We start from the raw sequence: 16,169 nt of genomic DNA, 5'->3' as shown, positions 1-16,169 counted from the left end.
TTTTTTTTTTTTGAGACTGAGTCTGGCTCTGTCGCCCAGGCTGGAGTGCAGTGGCCGGATCTCAGCTCACTGCAAGCTCCGCCTCCCGGGTTCCCGCCATTCTCCTGCCTCAGCCTCCGGAGTAGCTGGGACCACAGGTGCCCGCCACCTCGCCCGGCTAGTTTTTTGTGTTTTTTAGTAGAGACGGGGTTTCACCGTGTTAGCCAGGATGGTCTCGATCTCCTGACCTTGTGATCCGCCCGTCTCAGCCTCCCAAAGTGCTGGGATTACAGGCTTGAGCCATCGTGCCCGGCTTCTGCCCATTTTTTTTTACTTTAGCTACCTGTGATACTCTGAAGTATATATCTAGTTCCAGGCAAGGTGGCTCATGCCTGTAATCCCAGCACTTTGGAAGGCCAAGGTGGGAGGATCGCTTGAGCCCAGGACTTCACGACCAGCCTGGGCAACATGGCAAAACCTTGTCTTGGGCCGGGCGTGGTGGCTCAAGCCTGTAATCCCAGCACTTTGGGAGGCCAAGGCAGGTGGTTCACGAGGTCAGGAGATCGAGACCATCCTGGCTGACACGGTGAAACCCCGTCTCTACTAAAAAACACAAAAAAAACTAGCCGGGCGAGGTAGCGGGTGCCTATAGTCCCAGCTACTCGGGAGGCTGAGGCAGGAGAATGGCGTGGACCCGGGAGGCGGAGCTTGCAATGAGCTGAGATCCGGCCACTGCACTCCAGCCTGCACTCCAGCCTGGGCTACAGAGCGAGACTCCGTCTCACAAAAAAAGAAAAAGAAAAAAAAAAAAAAACCTTGTCTCTACAAAAATACAAAAATTTGCTGGGCATGGTGGTGCGTGCCTGTGGCCACAGCTACTCAGGATTCTGAGGTGGGAGGATCCCCTGAGCCTAGGGAAATCGAGGCTGCAGTGAGCCACGATCGAACCACTGCACTCCAGCCTGGGCAACAGTGTGAGACCCTGTCTCAAAAAAAAATATATGTATTTGGTCTTTGACCCCTTTCCTAGCAAACAACTTAAAAACCCTCAGAAACTCCACACTGATGTCTTCTTGTGTGCTAATGAGGTGGCTGGCAGCATCTAGGTAGCTTGGTTATGGAAAGACCAAGACAGGACAAGAGGATTGGGACTTTCGGTCTCCACCCCCCGCCACACCTCCAGGGAGGGGCAGAGCTGAAGGTTCAATTGATCACCAGTGGCCAGTGGTTTATTCAATCATGCCTGCGTAATGAGGCCTCCCTAAAAACCCAAAAGGCCAGGGTTTGGGGAGCTTCTGAATAGCCGAACATGTGGGGGTTCCTGGAGGGTGACACCCCGGGGAGGGCACACAAGCTCTGTGCCCCTTCCCCCACACCTCACCCTGTGCATCTCTTCATCTGAATTCTCTGTAATAGCCTTTTTAATAAGCCAGTATGGTGGGGGCCAAGGCCCTGGGCCCATTAGCTCTTATTCATCACTGGGAACTCCATCAATGCCCAACCCTTTTTTTTTTTTTTTTTTTTTTGAGACGGAGTCTCGCTCTGTCGCCCAGGCTGGAGTGCAGTGGCCAGATCTCAGCTCACTGCAAGCTCCACCTCCCGGGTTTACGCCATTCTCCTGCCTCAGCCTCCCGAGTAGCTGGGACTACAGGTGCCTGCCACCTCGCCCGGCTAGTTTTTTGTATTTTTTAGTAGAGACGGGGTTTCACTGTGTTAGCCAGGATGGTCTCGATCTCCTGACCTCGTGATCTGCCCGTCTCGGCCTCCCAAAGTGCTGGGATTACAGGCTTGAGCCACCGCGCCCGGCCGCCCAACCCTTAAAAAATAATTAAAAAAAAAAAAATTTAGGCAGGGCATGGTGGCTCGTGCCTGTAATCCCAGCACTTTGGGAGGCCAAGGCAGGCAAGATCACTTGAGGTCACGAGTTCAAGACCAGACTGGCCAATATGATGAAACCCCGTCTCTACTAAAAATACAAAAATTAGCCAGGCGTAGTGGCATGCACCTGTAGTCCCAGCTATTTGGGAGGCTGAGGCATGAGAATCGCTTGAGCCAGAGGTGGAGGTTGCAGTGAGCCGATCAGGCCATTGCACATTAAAAATGAGACTCTGTCTCAAAAAGAAAAAAAAAAAATTAAAACTTGCTAAATATAAGTAAATGTTTCCCTGACTTTTGTGAACCACTCTAGCAAATTAATTGAACCCAAAACAGGAGTCGTGGGAACCCCAAGTTGAAGACAGAGTGTCAGAAGTTCTGCAGGCCCAGACCTCAGACTGGTGGGAAGGAAGTGGTGGTCTTGTGGGACTGAACCCTCAACTTGGGGTTTCTGAAGCTATCATCCTGGCAGGTAGCAGTTGGGTTGAATTGAATTGAATTGGTGGGCACCCAGCAGCTGTCCTATGAGAAATTCCTTACTTGGTCACAGAAATCTTCTGTGTTGACTGTTGTGCACAGTGAGAGTAGAGGAAAACGGTTTGAGTTGGTTTTTCCACACTTGCTACCCGTCCCCAAACAGCAGGGTGGAGAGCATGCGAGCATGCAAGTACGCTCATACTCACCTGGATTAGTTCTCCGGGCCCTGGGGGCTCCTGATCTCCCACTCAGCACCAGGCTACCCAGTGTAAGGTGGCATCTCATGTGAGCTTGCGGTTCTCTAATTACCAAGCGGTCTGAGCACCTCTCACTACTCCTGTTACAGTTGGGCCTCCTTCCCCTGTTCACGGCCTCTGCCTCTTCTGTTGGGGCTGCTGTCGTTTGTTGGTTTGCAGGAATTCTTTGCATATTTCAGATATTTGCATATTTCAGATATATTTTCAGTTTTAGACGGAGCCAATCTCTTCTGTCTGCTTAGTCCATGGGGCATTTGTCAAGCTAGTCCAGGAGGCGATGTGAGCCCCAGGTGTTCCTGCTGACCACTGTTGCCACGCACAGGGCGCTCCCCTGAGCCAATATTCCCTGTTGTCGGCTGCCACTGTGAGACCCTGACCAACAACAAATGACCAAGCCAGAAACACTGCACCTTCTCCCTCCATCAAACCACTCCCGCCCCGTGTCCTGCCATCGGCAGTCCTCCCACCTCCCTCCATCCACGCCAGTGCTGCCCCCGCCCTATAAAATCCAGGATCCGCACAACACATGGGATGGTTCATAAGTGCTCCACACGGGGCCTCGGGCTCCCGGCAGGCAGCTTTCATCTGAGAGTCACAGGGCCCTTTGCTGTCACCCTGATGGTCCCTCCCGCCCCACTGCTCTCCACCAGCCACAGCGCCTCAGTGGCCCCAAGCCCTCGCTCCTCTGGACCCTCGCATATGCTATTCCCAGAACGCTTTCCCTGCAGGTCCTGGAAAAATGGCGATGCAAAGGACTCCCGGATCTTCCATGTTTCACTGTTGGGCCAGTACCCACTGTGTGACGTTGGAGGTGACAGCCCACAGGAGGCATTCCATAGACTCGGTCCCTTGCGTTCCACTTCCCCAGGGAGGGCTTCCCCTCCCCACAGTGTGGGTGGGGTGGCAGTAGCAGAGACAGAGGTAGCACATAGGAGCCTAGAAACAGGAGCTTTATTCTCTAATGTGCGTACGGCAAGTTCCTTACACAATCAAGGAAATGGTTTCTCTTTCAGGCATCGACTCTTTTATCAAAAGAAAATCCATCCTGCTCAGTCCCACCCACCCTGGGCAGAAGTTGCCCTGAGCAATGCTCTTGGCACAAAGCTAAAGGATAATGGGAGGGGTGGGCACATACCACTGCACCCCTACAATGCCCAGATGCCCCAGGCCTGAGTCAGCCATGAGAAGGTGCAGCACAGAGCAGTCACTCACACACCTACACCTCCCCTCACAGCCCCAGAGCCAGCCTGGGAGGACATGGGAAGCTAGCGAATGGGGCGTGGCTAGGGCCTGCCAGTCAAGGCCTGTGCTCAGCATCCATGACATCCAAGTACTTGGCTTCAATGATTCGGGGCAGGAGGATATAGCTGCGGGGAGGGAGGGACAGGAGGATGAGCCTGGATCAGAGAGAAGGCAGTGGGCACCCATCCCAGCCCACCCCAGCCCACCCACAGGGCGAGGCTCTAGGCCTCTCCTCCCCACCTGCCTATCCCAGCCCGCCCACTCTCCACTCCTAGACTGGAGCCACTCCTACCCACTACCCACCCCAACCCGCCCACTCTACCTCTAGGCTGGGCGCCTCCTGCCCACCGGCCACCCCAGCCCACCTACTCTCCACCCCTAGGCAGGACCCCTCCTCCCGGGCACCCAGCCCAACCCACCCATTCTCTGCCTCTAGGTGGGACCTCTCCTTCCAGCCCCTGCCCCAGTCCGCCCATTCTCCGCACCTAGACTGGGCCCCTCCTGTCCACCGCCCACCCGCCTGTACCGGATGGGGATCATGGCGATCATGATGAGAGGAAAGATCATCTTCATGTAAGGCAGGGAGCTCATGCCGAAGGCGCACAGCAGCAGCAGCTGCAGCACCTGCAGGCCTGTGAAGTAGTGGATCTTCCTCTGGGGCACCCTCCGGATGTAGTGTGTCGGGGGGTATGTAGTCTGTGGGCAGCAGGGACCGGGTGTGGGCAGGCATGGGGCTGTGTCCCCACCCACACCGCTCCCTCACAGGGCCAAGCGCTCACCTGCTCCTTGAGCAGCAGGGCCACGCGCTGGACAAGCTGATTGCCATCGAGAGAGGTGAGCGCGATATAGAGGAAGAGGCCATAGAGCACGGGCTTGGGGATCCACTGAAGCGGGACCGGCAGCAGCAGCAGGGACAGGCCCACCAGGACGCTGGCGCCCAGCGAGGTCAGCCGCGTCTCCTTCACGTTCACAATCCTGCAGCGCCCCGAGCCACCAGCGTCACCTCTGCACCCCTGTCCACAGGGCCTCATCCTTCCCTATGTCCCATGTGGTCAGAGGCTCCCCACTCCTCAGGGTCCATGGTTCTTGCCTGCCTCACACTCACGTGTCATAGATGTGCCCGTTCTCCACACGCTCCTCCACTAAGGCCAGGGCTCGCACATGCAGTGGGGAGTGGGGGTAGGCGGCATGGATCCAGGGCAGCCCAAACAGAGACAGCCCCGTGTTGATGATGGCGACGAGCAGGAGGTCCCAGTGGTAGGCAGTGCCCTTCACCAGCCTGCAGCAGACGGGCACTCGTGGACAGAGCCCCACAGGAGGGGGGCCCCACCCACCCCACCCTTGCCCACCCTCCACACCTGTTCTCCGGTGCGTTCACCAAGCCGGCCACCAAGTTCTGCTCGATGAAGAAGAGCATGGACAGCAGGAAGCCGAGGCCCATGGCGCTGCTGATGGCCCTCAGGGACAGCGACTGGATCTGTGCCATCGCAAATGGGCTCTCGCTGGGGTTGTAGCGGAACTTGCTCACTGCAGCAGGCGACAGGCTACTGCTATGCCTGCAGCGCCTGGGGAGCTACCCCACGCCACCCGCCGCCCGGCCCCAACTCACTCTCGATTTCCCGGAAGCCGTGGGAGCTGATGAGGGAGAAGGCGAGCACCGCGATGGGCAGAGCGCAGTCGGACAGGATCTCGCGCACGCAGGGGTGCAGGTAGGGGCTGGGGACAGCAGGTGCATGAGCACAGCCTTTGGCCCATGGGGCCCCTCCCCTCCCCACGCAGCCCCTCACCTCTTCTTGAATTGGTAGAGGGTGTAGCCCAGCCAGAGTGTGCCCAGCATGATGAGGAGGCTGAGCACAGCGGTCGCCTGGCCTGAGTGCGTGGCCAAGGGCAGCTCCGTGGGGCTGGTCCGGAAGCTGGCGTTGAGGGCAGTGTGGAGGCTGGCGTTGAGGCTGGCACCGAGGCCTGACAGGCTGACCAGGGATGAAGTCCTTTTTGTCTGGTAGTCGTCCAAGTGATGCCCATAGTAGTACTTCCAGAAGACTGTGGACACAGACCCACAGGCCTTAGCCCTCTCCAACATGTGGCCCTGGAGGGAGGGGATCTCAGGGAGAAAGGGCTTCAGGGGGAAGATGAGGGGACCCTGCCGACATGCCCATGCACCCACACTCCTGCCTACTGTCCCTGTCCCATCTCTGACACCTCATCACAGTCGGCCCAGTGCCTCTGCCCCCACTGCTGATCCCACCTGCGGTGGCCCCATCACCCTCCAGCGTGAAAGCCTCTGCCTTCTACCAGCCCAGGGCTCCCAGAGCACTGCACCCTTGACCACGGGCACACACTCAGCTTGAGCCGGTCCTATCTGCCCCCAGCCAGGGGCAGTGCAGAACCTCCCATCTTGCCTGAGCGCCCTGTGCAGCAGGTGGCTCCCAGACGCACTCACTTTTAACCATGCCCTTGACAGCATCCAGCACAAATGTGATGGAAATGAAGAGAGCAATGATCTCCTCCGTCGACCTGCCAGGAGGTGATGAGCCTCATCAGAGTGGATGTCATCAGGGGGCAGGTAGGGGAGGCCTCCCTGAGCCCCTGCACAGTCCCCTGCCTCCTTCTGCCAGGAAGAAGACCAGGGCCCTAGGCCTTGCCTGAGTCCACCCCTGCCCCTTGGGGCAGTGATATGGTGGGGGCACCCCATCACCCTGGGGTTCCAGGGGGCTGAGCCAGATCCCAAGCTTTAAGGGTCCCAGAAGCTCACAGAAGGGCCAGTCACCTCTTGAAGAGACTCATGACCAGGCTGAGGTTGAAAAAGGCATAAAGTGTGAGGAAGAAACTATTCCACAGGCCTGTCCACGCGTAGAAGGAGCTGAAGTCCAGGTCATAATCATCACAGATGACACGAATCACTGCGGGCAGGGGGCAGGGCGGGTCAGGGCCTAGCAGGAACCAGGGGTGTCAGGCACCATCTCCCGCCTCAGCCCCCACTGCACCCTGGATGTAGAGCGCCAGGGGCGCGGTGGTCAGCAGAATCACCAGTGGCTGCCCGGAGAAGAGCGCGTAGAGCAGGCCCCCGATGCTCTGCCCGGCTATGGTCTTCTGCACATCTGTAGGGGTGGGGAGGTCAGGCGGGCGCTGCAGCCCAGGGCCCTGCCCAGCATACCCCCACCCACCACCTACCGCCAGCCCCTCACCAATGGCCCCGTCTGTGTTCTCGTCATTGAGGGACCCGAAAGCGATGGTGGGCAGGAGGCAGGCGAAGTAGAGGAACAGGGTGGTGGTGATGTATTTGCCCACAGCCTTGTTTTTCCCAATAATGCCTAGGAATGGGGGACGGGAGACAGGGTTTGCTGGGGATGCAGGTCAGGCACACGTGTGGGCCCGAGGCCTGGAAAGCAGAGGCCCAGATGGCTCTGCTGACGTACCGTCAGTGAAATCCAAGGGGTACAAGGGGAACCTGCGTGCGATGTCCTCCCGGATGCCCTTCCCGAAAGGGACAAAGTCCTTGCACTTTGGGGGCTGGAGGAGAGGACAGAGCGCCTGTTAGCCCTGTCCGGCCCAAGCCCCCGCCAACCCTGCCGGTCCATACTGGCCTCCACCCTGTACCTCTGGGTGTCTGTGGGCAGGGAAGGAGACTGTGCTGTGTTCCTTCATTCTCAGCGCCACTGGACCGTGGCTCACCATGGTGAGCAGCTGTCTCTGATGCACCAAGGCCTCCTTGAATTCCTCCTCTGTGCGGGTCTCCAGGAGCTTCTGGCGGAAGGCGATATCCGAGAACATGGTGGCAAATGTGCGCGCCACCTCCATGGCAGTCTTAGTGCTTTTCTAGGGGTGGAGGACGGGAGTCACATCCACCACCCCTGTGGAACAGAGGAGGCCCTGCCCGGGCCCAGCAGCTGGAGGTGCTCTCCCCATCAACTGGCAGCAGGTTTCCTGTCTGTTTGTTTTTTGTGTTTTTTTGAGACAGGGTCTCACTGTCACCCAGGCTGAGTGCAGTGGCGCACTCACAGCTTATTGTAGCCTCCACCTCCTGGGCTCAAGCGATTCTCCCACATCAGTCTCCTGAGTAGCTGGGACCACAGGCACACACCACCATGCCAGGCAATTTTTAAATTTTAACTTTTTGTAGAGACGAGGTCTCACTATGTTGACCAGGCTGGTCTCAAACTCCTGGCCTCAAGCAATCCATCTGTCTAGGCCTCCCAAAGTGCTGGGATTATAGTCACGAGCCACTGTGCCCAGATGCTGGTAGCAGGTTTTATTCTACAAAGTTCAGGCATTAGTGTACTCTGCCATGATTTCAACCAGGTCGGCAGAACACCACAACTATCATCGATCTATATTTTTCTTATAAACTCCTGATTTCTTATAAACTCAAGATATTACTTTTGTCCTAAGTAACAAAAGTCTGTGTAATCACAGATAATGAAACCACAATGGAGAAAAGTGTTTACCCAGCTACGTTTCCCCAGTGGTATTTGCACTGTCTGCGGGTTTGACTTTCAGAGAGGATCCAAGCCCATCAGGCACTCTGTCTCTCGCCTGGCCAAGGTGAAGCCTGTCCATGAACCATGAACCATGAACTCATGAACTCAGTGTACGGCCCTCATCACGGCAACCTGCTCACCTAGGGGCAGTGTCTGCCCATCTGTTGCTCAAACTATAGTCCTGGGGCACTGTACATGTTTGCTTTAGAAGAGGGCCATGCTTGGCAGGGCATGGTGGCTCATGCCTGTAATACCAACACTTTTGGGAGGCTGAGGTGGGCAGATCACTTGAGGTCAGGAGTTCAAGACCAGCCTGGCCAACATGGTGAAACTCCGCCTCTACTAAAAATACAAAATAATTAGCTGGCTGCAGTTTTTTGGTGGTGGGGGGGGGGCCTGTAGTCCCAGCTACTTGGGAGGCTGAGGTGGGAGAATCACTTGAACCTGGGAGGCGGAGGTTTCAGTGAGCTGAGATCATGCCTCCGCACTCCAGCCTGGGCGACAGAGCGAGACTGTCTCAAAAAATTCCAGCTACTCGGGAGGCTGAGGCAGGAGAATGGTTTGAACCCGGGAGGCAGAGCTTGCAGTGAGCCGAGATTGCGCCACTGCACTCCAGCCTGGGCGACAGAGTGAGACTCCGACTCAAAAATAAATAAATAAATAAATATAAAAACAAATAAACAAATACAAAACCCCCAAAGAACAGGTCCATGCTGCTGAGGAGGAGCCCAGTGTCAGGGGCTGGGGGATCTGCCTCTAGGCACCAGGCTTTAACTCAGCTCTGAGCTATTGCTCCTTCTGTCAGGGCACCCTGCTGGGGGCCACTCCCTCCAACCCAGGGGCTGCCCTTCCTCTCACACCAGCATAGCAGCATCTGGGGAGGTTCCCGCCATGTCTGAGATCCCTGAGCACCCCATTTTCACACAGAAGGCTGGGGCAGAAGCACGAGAAGCTAAGGGAAGTTGAAGCTGAAGACCCTGCCAAGGCCTTGGGAGGGGTCCTGGCAATCATCTGTTGAGATTTGTTAAATCCTTTTCCTTAAAAGACTCCCGAAATTGTATCAGTTCCGGCTCCCACAAAAATCAGTGTCCCAGCCAGGGGGTGTGTGGCCCAGGAAGGAGTAGGGCCCTCAGCCAGCAAATCACAAAGTCAGCCAAGTCAAAGAAGGGCTGAAGGGGCGGGCAGGCCAAAGGAAGGCCCCATGTTGGCATAAGGATAATGGTCAAAAGCATTTCCTTTCAGTCAAGGAAATAGAAACTTTTCACCAACCCCTGGGGAAATGAGGACTTGCTAGGCCTAGCAAGATGTTTCTGACACACCCACAGGGCCGAGGTGAAGGGGAGGGGAGAGGACCAGGCCTTCAGAGGTCAGGACATGTGGGAGGGGCCCCCAAGGAGAGGGCGGGTAACCTGGGGCCCTCCTTCTTCCCCAGGACGTGGCACTACCCACTCACCATCTTGGGTGGGGCCAGCACCAGGATGACGAACCGAACCTCACAGGAATTCTCCCCCCAGTTCTGTGGGCGAACCAGGCGGCTGATGCACACATGCCGCTTCTGTAGGGCCTTCAGGGTGCAGCTGGCGGGGGGGGGAGGACACAGTGCACAGTTGCATCCTGGGGAGCTGGGGCTCCCCCACCCAGAATCCCCTCAACCTTGACCCCTGGTAACCTCTGCTAGGGAGGGCAAAGAAGAGCAAATGGGATGGTTCTTGGCAGTGCTTCAGCCCTCTTCTCCCGAGTTGGTTGGGCCACCAGAGCCCCAGGACTCACAGGTGGGCCAGCCTCTGCAGGGCACAGGGGACATGGGATGCCCAGTTCCACTGTGACAAGAAGTGGGGGCCAAGTGGCCCGGCAACTCACATGATACAGAGCCACGACTGCTGGTAGCGCACCCCTGTCACTGTGGCGGTGACCCCTTGGATGGTATCTGACAGCAGGTGGACTGCGGAAAGAGTAGGCGGAGGGCGGTGGGTCAGCAGCCCCCACCGACGTCCCCGCCCGGGCTGGGAGACCGGCCTCACCTTTACCCTGCATGGGTGCGCCGGCATCGGTGAAGAGCATGGCCATAAGCAGGTCTAGGTTGCAGTCTGGCTCGGTGTTGTCAGGGTCCTGGGCAAAGCGGTGAAGCATGGACCGCAGCACGTTATCCAGGGAGGTGGCCGTCTCGTTCAGGACGATGCTGGCCTGTGCCAGGAAGCCATCTAGGTCGCGGTGCGCACGGATCTCTTCCTTGAAGTTCTTTAACTTCAGGTACTAAGGGGACCCCAGGGACAGAACCACACGGGCCCATGTATGAGATGCTGTCACTGCTTGGTCTCTCCCAACCAGCCAGCTGCAGCAGCCCAGCCCTCAGCCCTCAGCCCTGGGCTGGTGTGAGCTCCCTGTTGAGCTGCTCCTGGAGGCGTGGGAAGAGGTGAGCAGCAGGAGGACTCTCAGGGAAGCCACCACCTCAGCCCCTAGGTAGAGGCCCCAGGACCACCTGCAGGACGGGCTGCTCACCTTTCGGGAGGTGTGCAGGAGCCCACAGCCACCGGAAGTCGCTTCATTCTCTGCTGGAGAAAAGTGGGGAGGGCTCAGGGTGCCACCCTTTCCTCAGGTCTTTCTTAGTCAGGCAAGTCACACCTGCCCAGTCCCGTGCCCTCCCCCAGCCTGCCCCTGCTGCAGCCCCCGTACCAGTGTTGGCGGCCTGCATCTTGAGGTTGACATTGACAAAAAAACGGATGCTCTCGCCAGACACAATGGAGGAGTTCGCAGTGTCGAAGGCCTCATCCCCCAGGATCTCCTCTCGGGCTTCGAAGGTGTCATCTGTGCCACACGTGTCACACTTGTAGTAGCGTAGAGACCCAGCTGCTCCCAAGAGAGACCCCCAAGAGCAAGAGGGCCTGGCTGTTAAAGTGCCGCACACAGGAAGGAGGGGCTCCCAGCTCAGGGAGCAAGGACCTCTGGACTGTCCCACTCTTGGGCTGTGAAGGGAGAGGCCATCCCACGGGCCAGGAAGGCAGCTTCTAGTCCTGCTCCAGCCTACACAGGACATGGCAGCTGCCACACAGGGACTCTCCAGCATTCCCCAGCCGCTGGGACCAGGACCCTGCGCGGCTTTGACCCTTCAGTGTGAGAAAAACATGTCCACTCCAGACACGCTGGGGCAGGCACGGAGTGCAATAATGCAGGTGAGACTGTCTAGCCCCTGCCCTCCCAAAGTAGGGGACACAGGAAAGACAGAGAAGCTGCCGTATCCACGTGGCACTCTCTCTCTCTCACACACACACACACACACACGCACACTGCCTTGTGGGCACAGGGTCTTAGAGGTCCCTCTCCACAGGAGGGCAGGTGGGGAGAAGCATCGAGGCTGAGAGACCCAGTACACGTATCAGACAAGGTCTAGGAAGCAGGAGAGCCAGGGAAACAGAGCCAAGGACTGACAGAGGAGAGGACCCCGGGGCCTCATGTCAGCCCTGCCCCCATCGTGCCCCTCCTTCATGTCCTGGGGGCCCTGGGTAAGGGCACATGGAGAGTGAGGATGTGTTATGGCACCTGTGGGATGTGGGACCCCAGAGTTGACAGCCTGCTCCCCTTGGTCCTCAATTCCTGCAGCTGGCCCGCAGCGCACCCCCCTGCCTACAGGAAGATTTCCTGGTAACATGCAAATATTCCTCTGCCCTGAGCCCTGCGGGGGTTCCCTGCAGCCTACAGATCACAGCCTGAGCCAGCTCTGCTCCCCCTGCCCTGACCACTGGCTCCTCAGGCCAGTTGGTCAGCACCCTAGGCATGCCAGGTCCTGTCCTCCAAGCTGAGGGCTTCCCTCCCTGGCGGGCCTTTTTCAAGACTCACTTGGAACCTCCTCCTCCAGGAAGTCCTCCTAGGTCCCTGCCTCACTCCTAGCCACTGGCAGCCCTTCCTGTCTTGTGGGTCCCCTAAAGTTCCTCACTTGTAGGTACTTCCAGGAAAGGGGCCCTTGTAGTTCAGACCCCACTGATGCCTGACAGACACCTGTGCAGAAACAGAGATGGGTCAGCAGCACGCCTGCACCTGCCAGGGAGTGACTCACCCTGACTCATTTCCACTCCCGCCACCAGTTTCCTTGGCACATCCCAGGCCCTGTTCCCCCAGTGTCCTGAGTTTAGCTTGGGCCCCTTCTGGGCAAGAAGCCCCAGTACCTCCTGCATCAAAGTCCCCAAGGACTGGTGACCCCAGGCCCAGGCCTGCACTACCTCCAGAGCCCAGAGAAGAACTATTAGGTCAAAAGACACCCTTGCGTTTGGGAGGCCAAGGCAGGTGAATCACGAGGTCAGGAGATCGAGACCATCCTGGCTAACACGGTGAAACCCCGTCTCTACTAAAAATGCAAAAAGAAAAATTAGCTGGGCATAGTGGCGGGCGCCTGTAGTCCCAGCTACTCAGGAGGCTGAGGCAGGAGAATGGCGTGAGCCCAGGAGACGGAGCTTGCAGTGAGCTGAGACTGTGCCACTGCACTCCAGCCTGGGCGACAGAGCGAGACTCCGTCTCAAAAAAAAAAAAAAAAAAGAAAGAAAAGTTCTGGAGCTTTGGTTCTGGAGCTCATGACAAACTCCTTCCTCCCCGTGTTAGGCTTGCCTTGTTTAAATTGTCTGGTTCCCCTGGCCCGAACTGGTCCTCTGCCCCTCAACCAGCACCCACTAGTCCCCTCCACTGCCCTTCACACAGCCCCATTCTTCCCCCATACTTTCCCTGATGCCCTGAGCTCTACCTTAGGCTTAGTGCTCAGGTCCCCTAGATTAAGGAAATGCCCAGCTGACACTACCAGGTCCCTGGAGGGCTCCTGCAATGCCAAGTCCTAGTCCCAGCCCCATATGTAACCTGCCCACCAGCAGCCTAGCACACAGAGCCCCCACGTCCTGGGGGCCCTGGGTAAGGGCACATCAGCCCTGTGTCTACGCACTGCTCTACAAACACCCCTCGAATGGTCAGGCCACTCATGGGGCTGGGCACAGGACACAGCCTGAAGCCAGCCCAGAGACATGGGGAGGAAGACAGCTGGACTGGTACAAGCAGGGACAACAGGAAGGTGCCCGAGGGACTGTGCAGCACAGAGGCCTTATATTTCTTTAAAGAGACAACAACAGCCATTCCCTCCAGGGCTGGGTGAGGACAGAGGGATAGGGGCATACAGAATTCCTGGCCCAAGGCTAGTCAGATAACAGGCCATTGTCACAGAAAACCTTGGGAAAGAACCCCAGAGGGTCCACCTGGTCCAAGTAGCCCAGGAGAAGGGGCAGCCTGCCCTCTCAGGTCCACGGGGGATCCGTGTCTAGCTTCCTGGAGAGTGGAAGCCAAAAGCATTCCAGCACTAGAGTGGCCCAGACAGGCGACCAAAGCCACAGGACTCTGGTGGGTAGGCTACACGCCCTGGAGGCTTTTGCCCGACAAGCTCCCTCTGCACACGCATGCTCCCCGAGAGGTACTCACTTGAATCCTCGAAGTATCCATTCTGCGACATGCTGGGAGAGTTTTCTGCAAGGGAAGCCAAAAGGTCACCAGCCCCATGGACCGAGCCCTGGACCTCCTGTGTACACCTGTCTCCCCGCCCCCCAACCTGGCTGATTCCTTCACTCTTCCCAGGGAAGCAACCCAGGCCACCCTAGGGAGAAAGGGAAGTAGGGGACAGTGCTCGGGAGGGAGCCTCATGGGGAGCAGGGGAAGCCAGCCTTAATCTCAGAAATTCAATTCCTTAGCCCATCTGCTAGGGGCTGCCCAGGCGGGTCAGAGGCGAGGAGAGACGTTCTAGGGATGTCTTTCCACCGAGTTGGTACCAGTACCATGTTCGCTAATCCAGGCTTTCCTGACAAAACCCTGCCCTGCTGCAGCGGGAGGAAGGGACAGGGCCTGAGCGCTCCTCTCCCTCTCTCTCCTCCGCTGCCAAGGCAGGGGATCTCTCTGCACATCCCTCCTCTCACTCTCAGACCGGTCCTGACGGCCATAAACGCCCATTGCAGGCGCAGTTCCCCCGACCCCCGTCACGCGCCCTAGGTCACACGGGGGCCGACAGGCAACGGTCTCCAGCCCTGGGACCGCGTCCCGACAGCCTGGAAGGCAGAGCAGTTGGTCCAAAAGGGAGAACAATTAGGGGTGGGAGGAGAGTCTGAGGGACACTGGGGTCGGGGGAGGCTGCGCCCTCCCTGGGCCGGGCCCCGGATGGTCCCGGCTGTTTCTGCCTCGCGGTCGGAGGAAGGAAGCGACAGGGGGGGCCGCGTGCACGAGAGGAAAGCGCCTCCAGACTCAGAGACCTGGGGGGTCGGGGCGCAGGATGTGAATGTAGGCGTGGGGCGGGAGCCGGTGCTGCATCCTGAAGTGGGGGGCGGGGGCGCTGGGGCGCGTCCCAGGCCGCGGGAGGGACAGCGGCCCTGGGCGACGAGGGTCTGGGAGGGTTGGTCTGGTGCACACTCCGTTTCCGTCCCGGCGGCCCACGTGCAGGTAAAGGGTAGTACAACCTGGGTCCTGGCCGGGAGCCAGGGCTGGCCCTCTGGTGTCAGAGCAAGGGAGAAACTGCTGCGGCAGCGTAGGGCACGGTCAGGGGTCCCGGGACTCTCAAGACCGGGCGGCCCCCACCGCGGCGCCGGGCGGGAAGATGCCCGGGCGGAAGGTAAAATGAGACCTTCCGAGGTGGCGGCCTGCCGGGCTCCCAAAAGCTCGGCGCTCGGGGCACTGGGAGCCCCACAGCTCCGCCCTGCCCACTTTCGAGCTCCCCGCCCTCGACCCGCTGCATCATCTGCTCAACTGGGTAAGAAATTCAAGACGGCGACAGCAGAGCTCTAATGAAACCAAGAGCGCAGTGGCCGCGAAGCCGCGCCCGGGCCTCCCGCACCGGTGCCCTCCTCCCCGCGGCTGGGAACTCCGCAGCCCTCTGGCCCACCGGCCCCGGCCCGCGCAGGCCGACGGCATCCGCGTTCTCCCCGGGGTCCCCGACGGCTCCGCGTCCCCGCCTGGCCGGCCTCGGTGGCGGAGACCTGGGCGGCCTTTCTGCCGCGCCCCCGGGTTCAGGCACCCACCGCACGGCTGGAGATGGAACACGCGCCTAGTGGCCGCGGCCATGGCACACTCGCGCACTCACGCCGCGCTCCGGCGTTTCTGGACCCCAAACTCGGCGACTCGGGCAGGCCAGCAGCGGGAGCCGGCGACACACCCCCGCGCCGCGCCTGGGTCCTAATGCCGCTCAGACGCCACGCCCGGGCGCGGGAGGCAGAGCTGCCGAGGGCTAGGACCCGGCCGCCCGCCCGCGCCCTCACCCGCGGGAGGCTGGTCCAGCCGGGCCGGGCTGCTCCCCGCCGCCCGCAGCTGCTGGGCCAAACCGAGTAGACCCGGTTCCTTCGAGCCTGTGCGCACCGGACCCAGCGAACCCAGCGTCGCGGGGTTACGGGCTGGACAGGGCTGGGAGCTTCTGGGAAGACGCTCGACTAGCCCACGAGCCCACCAAGCTGTGCGACTGAGGCAGACCCCGGGAGGGCTTTCCCCGCGTCCGCTTTAAGTACGCGGCCGGCCCCTGTCTCCTCCTTTCGACCGGGGACCTCCGCAGGGCCACGCCCGCTGGCTGCCCCGCCTCCTGCATTTATCCCCGTAGCTCCGGCGGCAAGTCCTCCTCCTCCTCCTCCTCCAGGAAGCGCGCCCCGACTGACTAGACGGACCTCCGTGCAATCCCCGCTACGCCCTGGCCCGCTGAGACGGCGCTCTCCGAGCTCGGCTGCTTTGGGTTTGCTCGCTGCGAGCCTCGCCAGCTTCTCTACCGGCCTCTTCGCGTCCTCCGGCCTTCTATTAGGTGAAGGTCATGGTTCGCCGCCTCTTTCCTTCCCAAAATGGCCCTTGCGCCCTGTCTCCTTTCCTGGAC

The 16,169-nt window shown here is 59.2% G+C and overlaps 1 protein-coding gene across 11 annotated transcripts; it reads right to left on the bottom strand.

Annotated features, from left to right (window-relative positions):
* Nucleotides 1-3,519: 3,519 nt before the first annotated feature.
* SLC4A11 (solute carrier family 4 member 11) lies at nt 3,520-15,870 on the bottom strand. Of its 11 annotated transcripts, none has more exons than XR_013399761.1 (20): nt 15,337-15,784; nt 13,757-13,801; nt 10,982-11,155; nt 10,808-10,860; nt 10,330-10,561; nt 10,169-10,250; nt 9,762-9,885; nt 7,428-7,646; nt 7,247-7,340; nt 7,016-7,141; nt 6,815-6,928; nt 6,598-6,730; nt 6,271-6,344; nt 5,618-5,870; nt 5,440-5,546; nt 5,189-5,307; nt 4,936-5,109; nt 4,610-4,805; nt 4,357-4,526; nt 3,520-3,955 (listed from the first exon to the last, which is right to left on the bottom strand). XR_013399761.1 is itself a non-coding variant. In XM_077951326.1 (20 exons), exons 2-20 carry the CDS (start codon nt 13,785-13,787, stop codon nt 3,886-3,888), a joined length of 2,595 nt encoding a protein of 864 aa, XP_077807452.1. In that variant the 5' UTR covers nt 13,788-13,801; nt 15,574-15,870; the 3' UTR covers nt 3,520-3,885. The 11 variants fall into 11 exon arrangements, 10 of the variants coding, with proteins under 10 accessions (XP_077807452.1, XP_077807454.1, XP_077807449.1 ...); XM_077951326.1 differs by having other exon boundaries at nt 5,189-5,357; nt 15,574-15,870; XM_077951328.1 differs by having other exon boundaries at nt 5,189-5,357; nt 10,808-10,857; nt 10,982-11,113; nt 15,574-15,870.
* Between the last annotated feature and the right edge of the window lie 299 nt (nt 15,871-16,169).

Source organism: Macaca mulatta, chromosome 10 (assembly GCF_049350105.2).
Source record: "Macaca mulatta isolate MMU2019108-1 chromosome 10, T2T-MMU8v2.0, whole genome shotgun sequence".
NCBI classification, from domain to species: Eukaryota; Metazoa; Chordata; class Mammalia; order Primates; family Cercopithecidae; genus Macaca; species Macaca mulatta.
The sequence above is the reverse complement of the archived record's forward strand: the minus strand, read 5'-3'. Positions and strand labels throughout refer to the sequence as shown.

Excerpts from the sequence above, each read along its gene's own strand:
- SLC4A11 (XM_001111005.5), bottom strand. The coding sequence starts at position 14,278 with ATGGGCGTTTATGGCCGTCAGGACCGGTCTGAGAGTGAGAGGAGGGAT. Across the intron at positions 10,858-10,981 it reads GATGCAGGCCGCCAACACTG|AGAATGAAGCGACTTCCGGT; the intron begins GTACGGGGGCTG and ends TTTCTCCAGCAG. Across the intron at positions 3,956-4,356 it reads ATCGCCATGATCCCCATCCG|CTATATCCTCCTGCCCCGAA; the intron begins GTACAGGCGGGT and ends CCCTCCCCGCAG.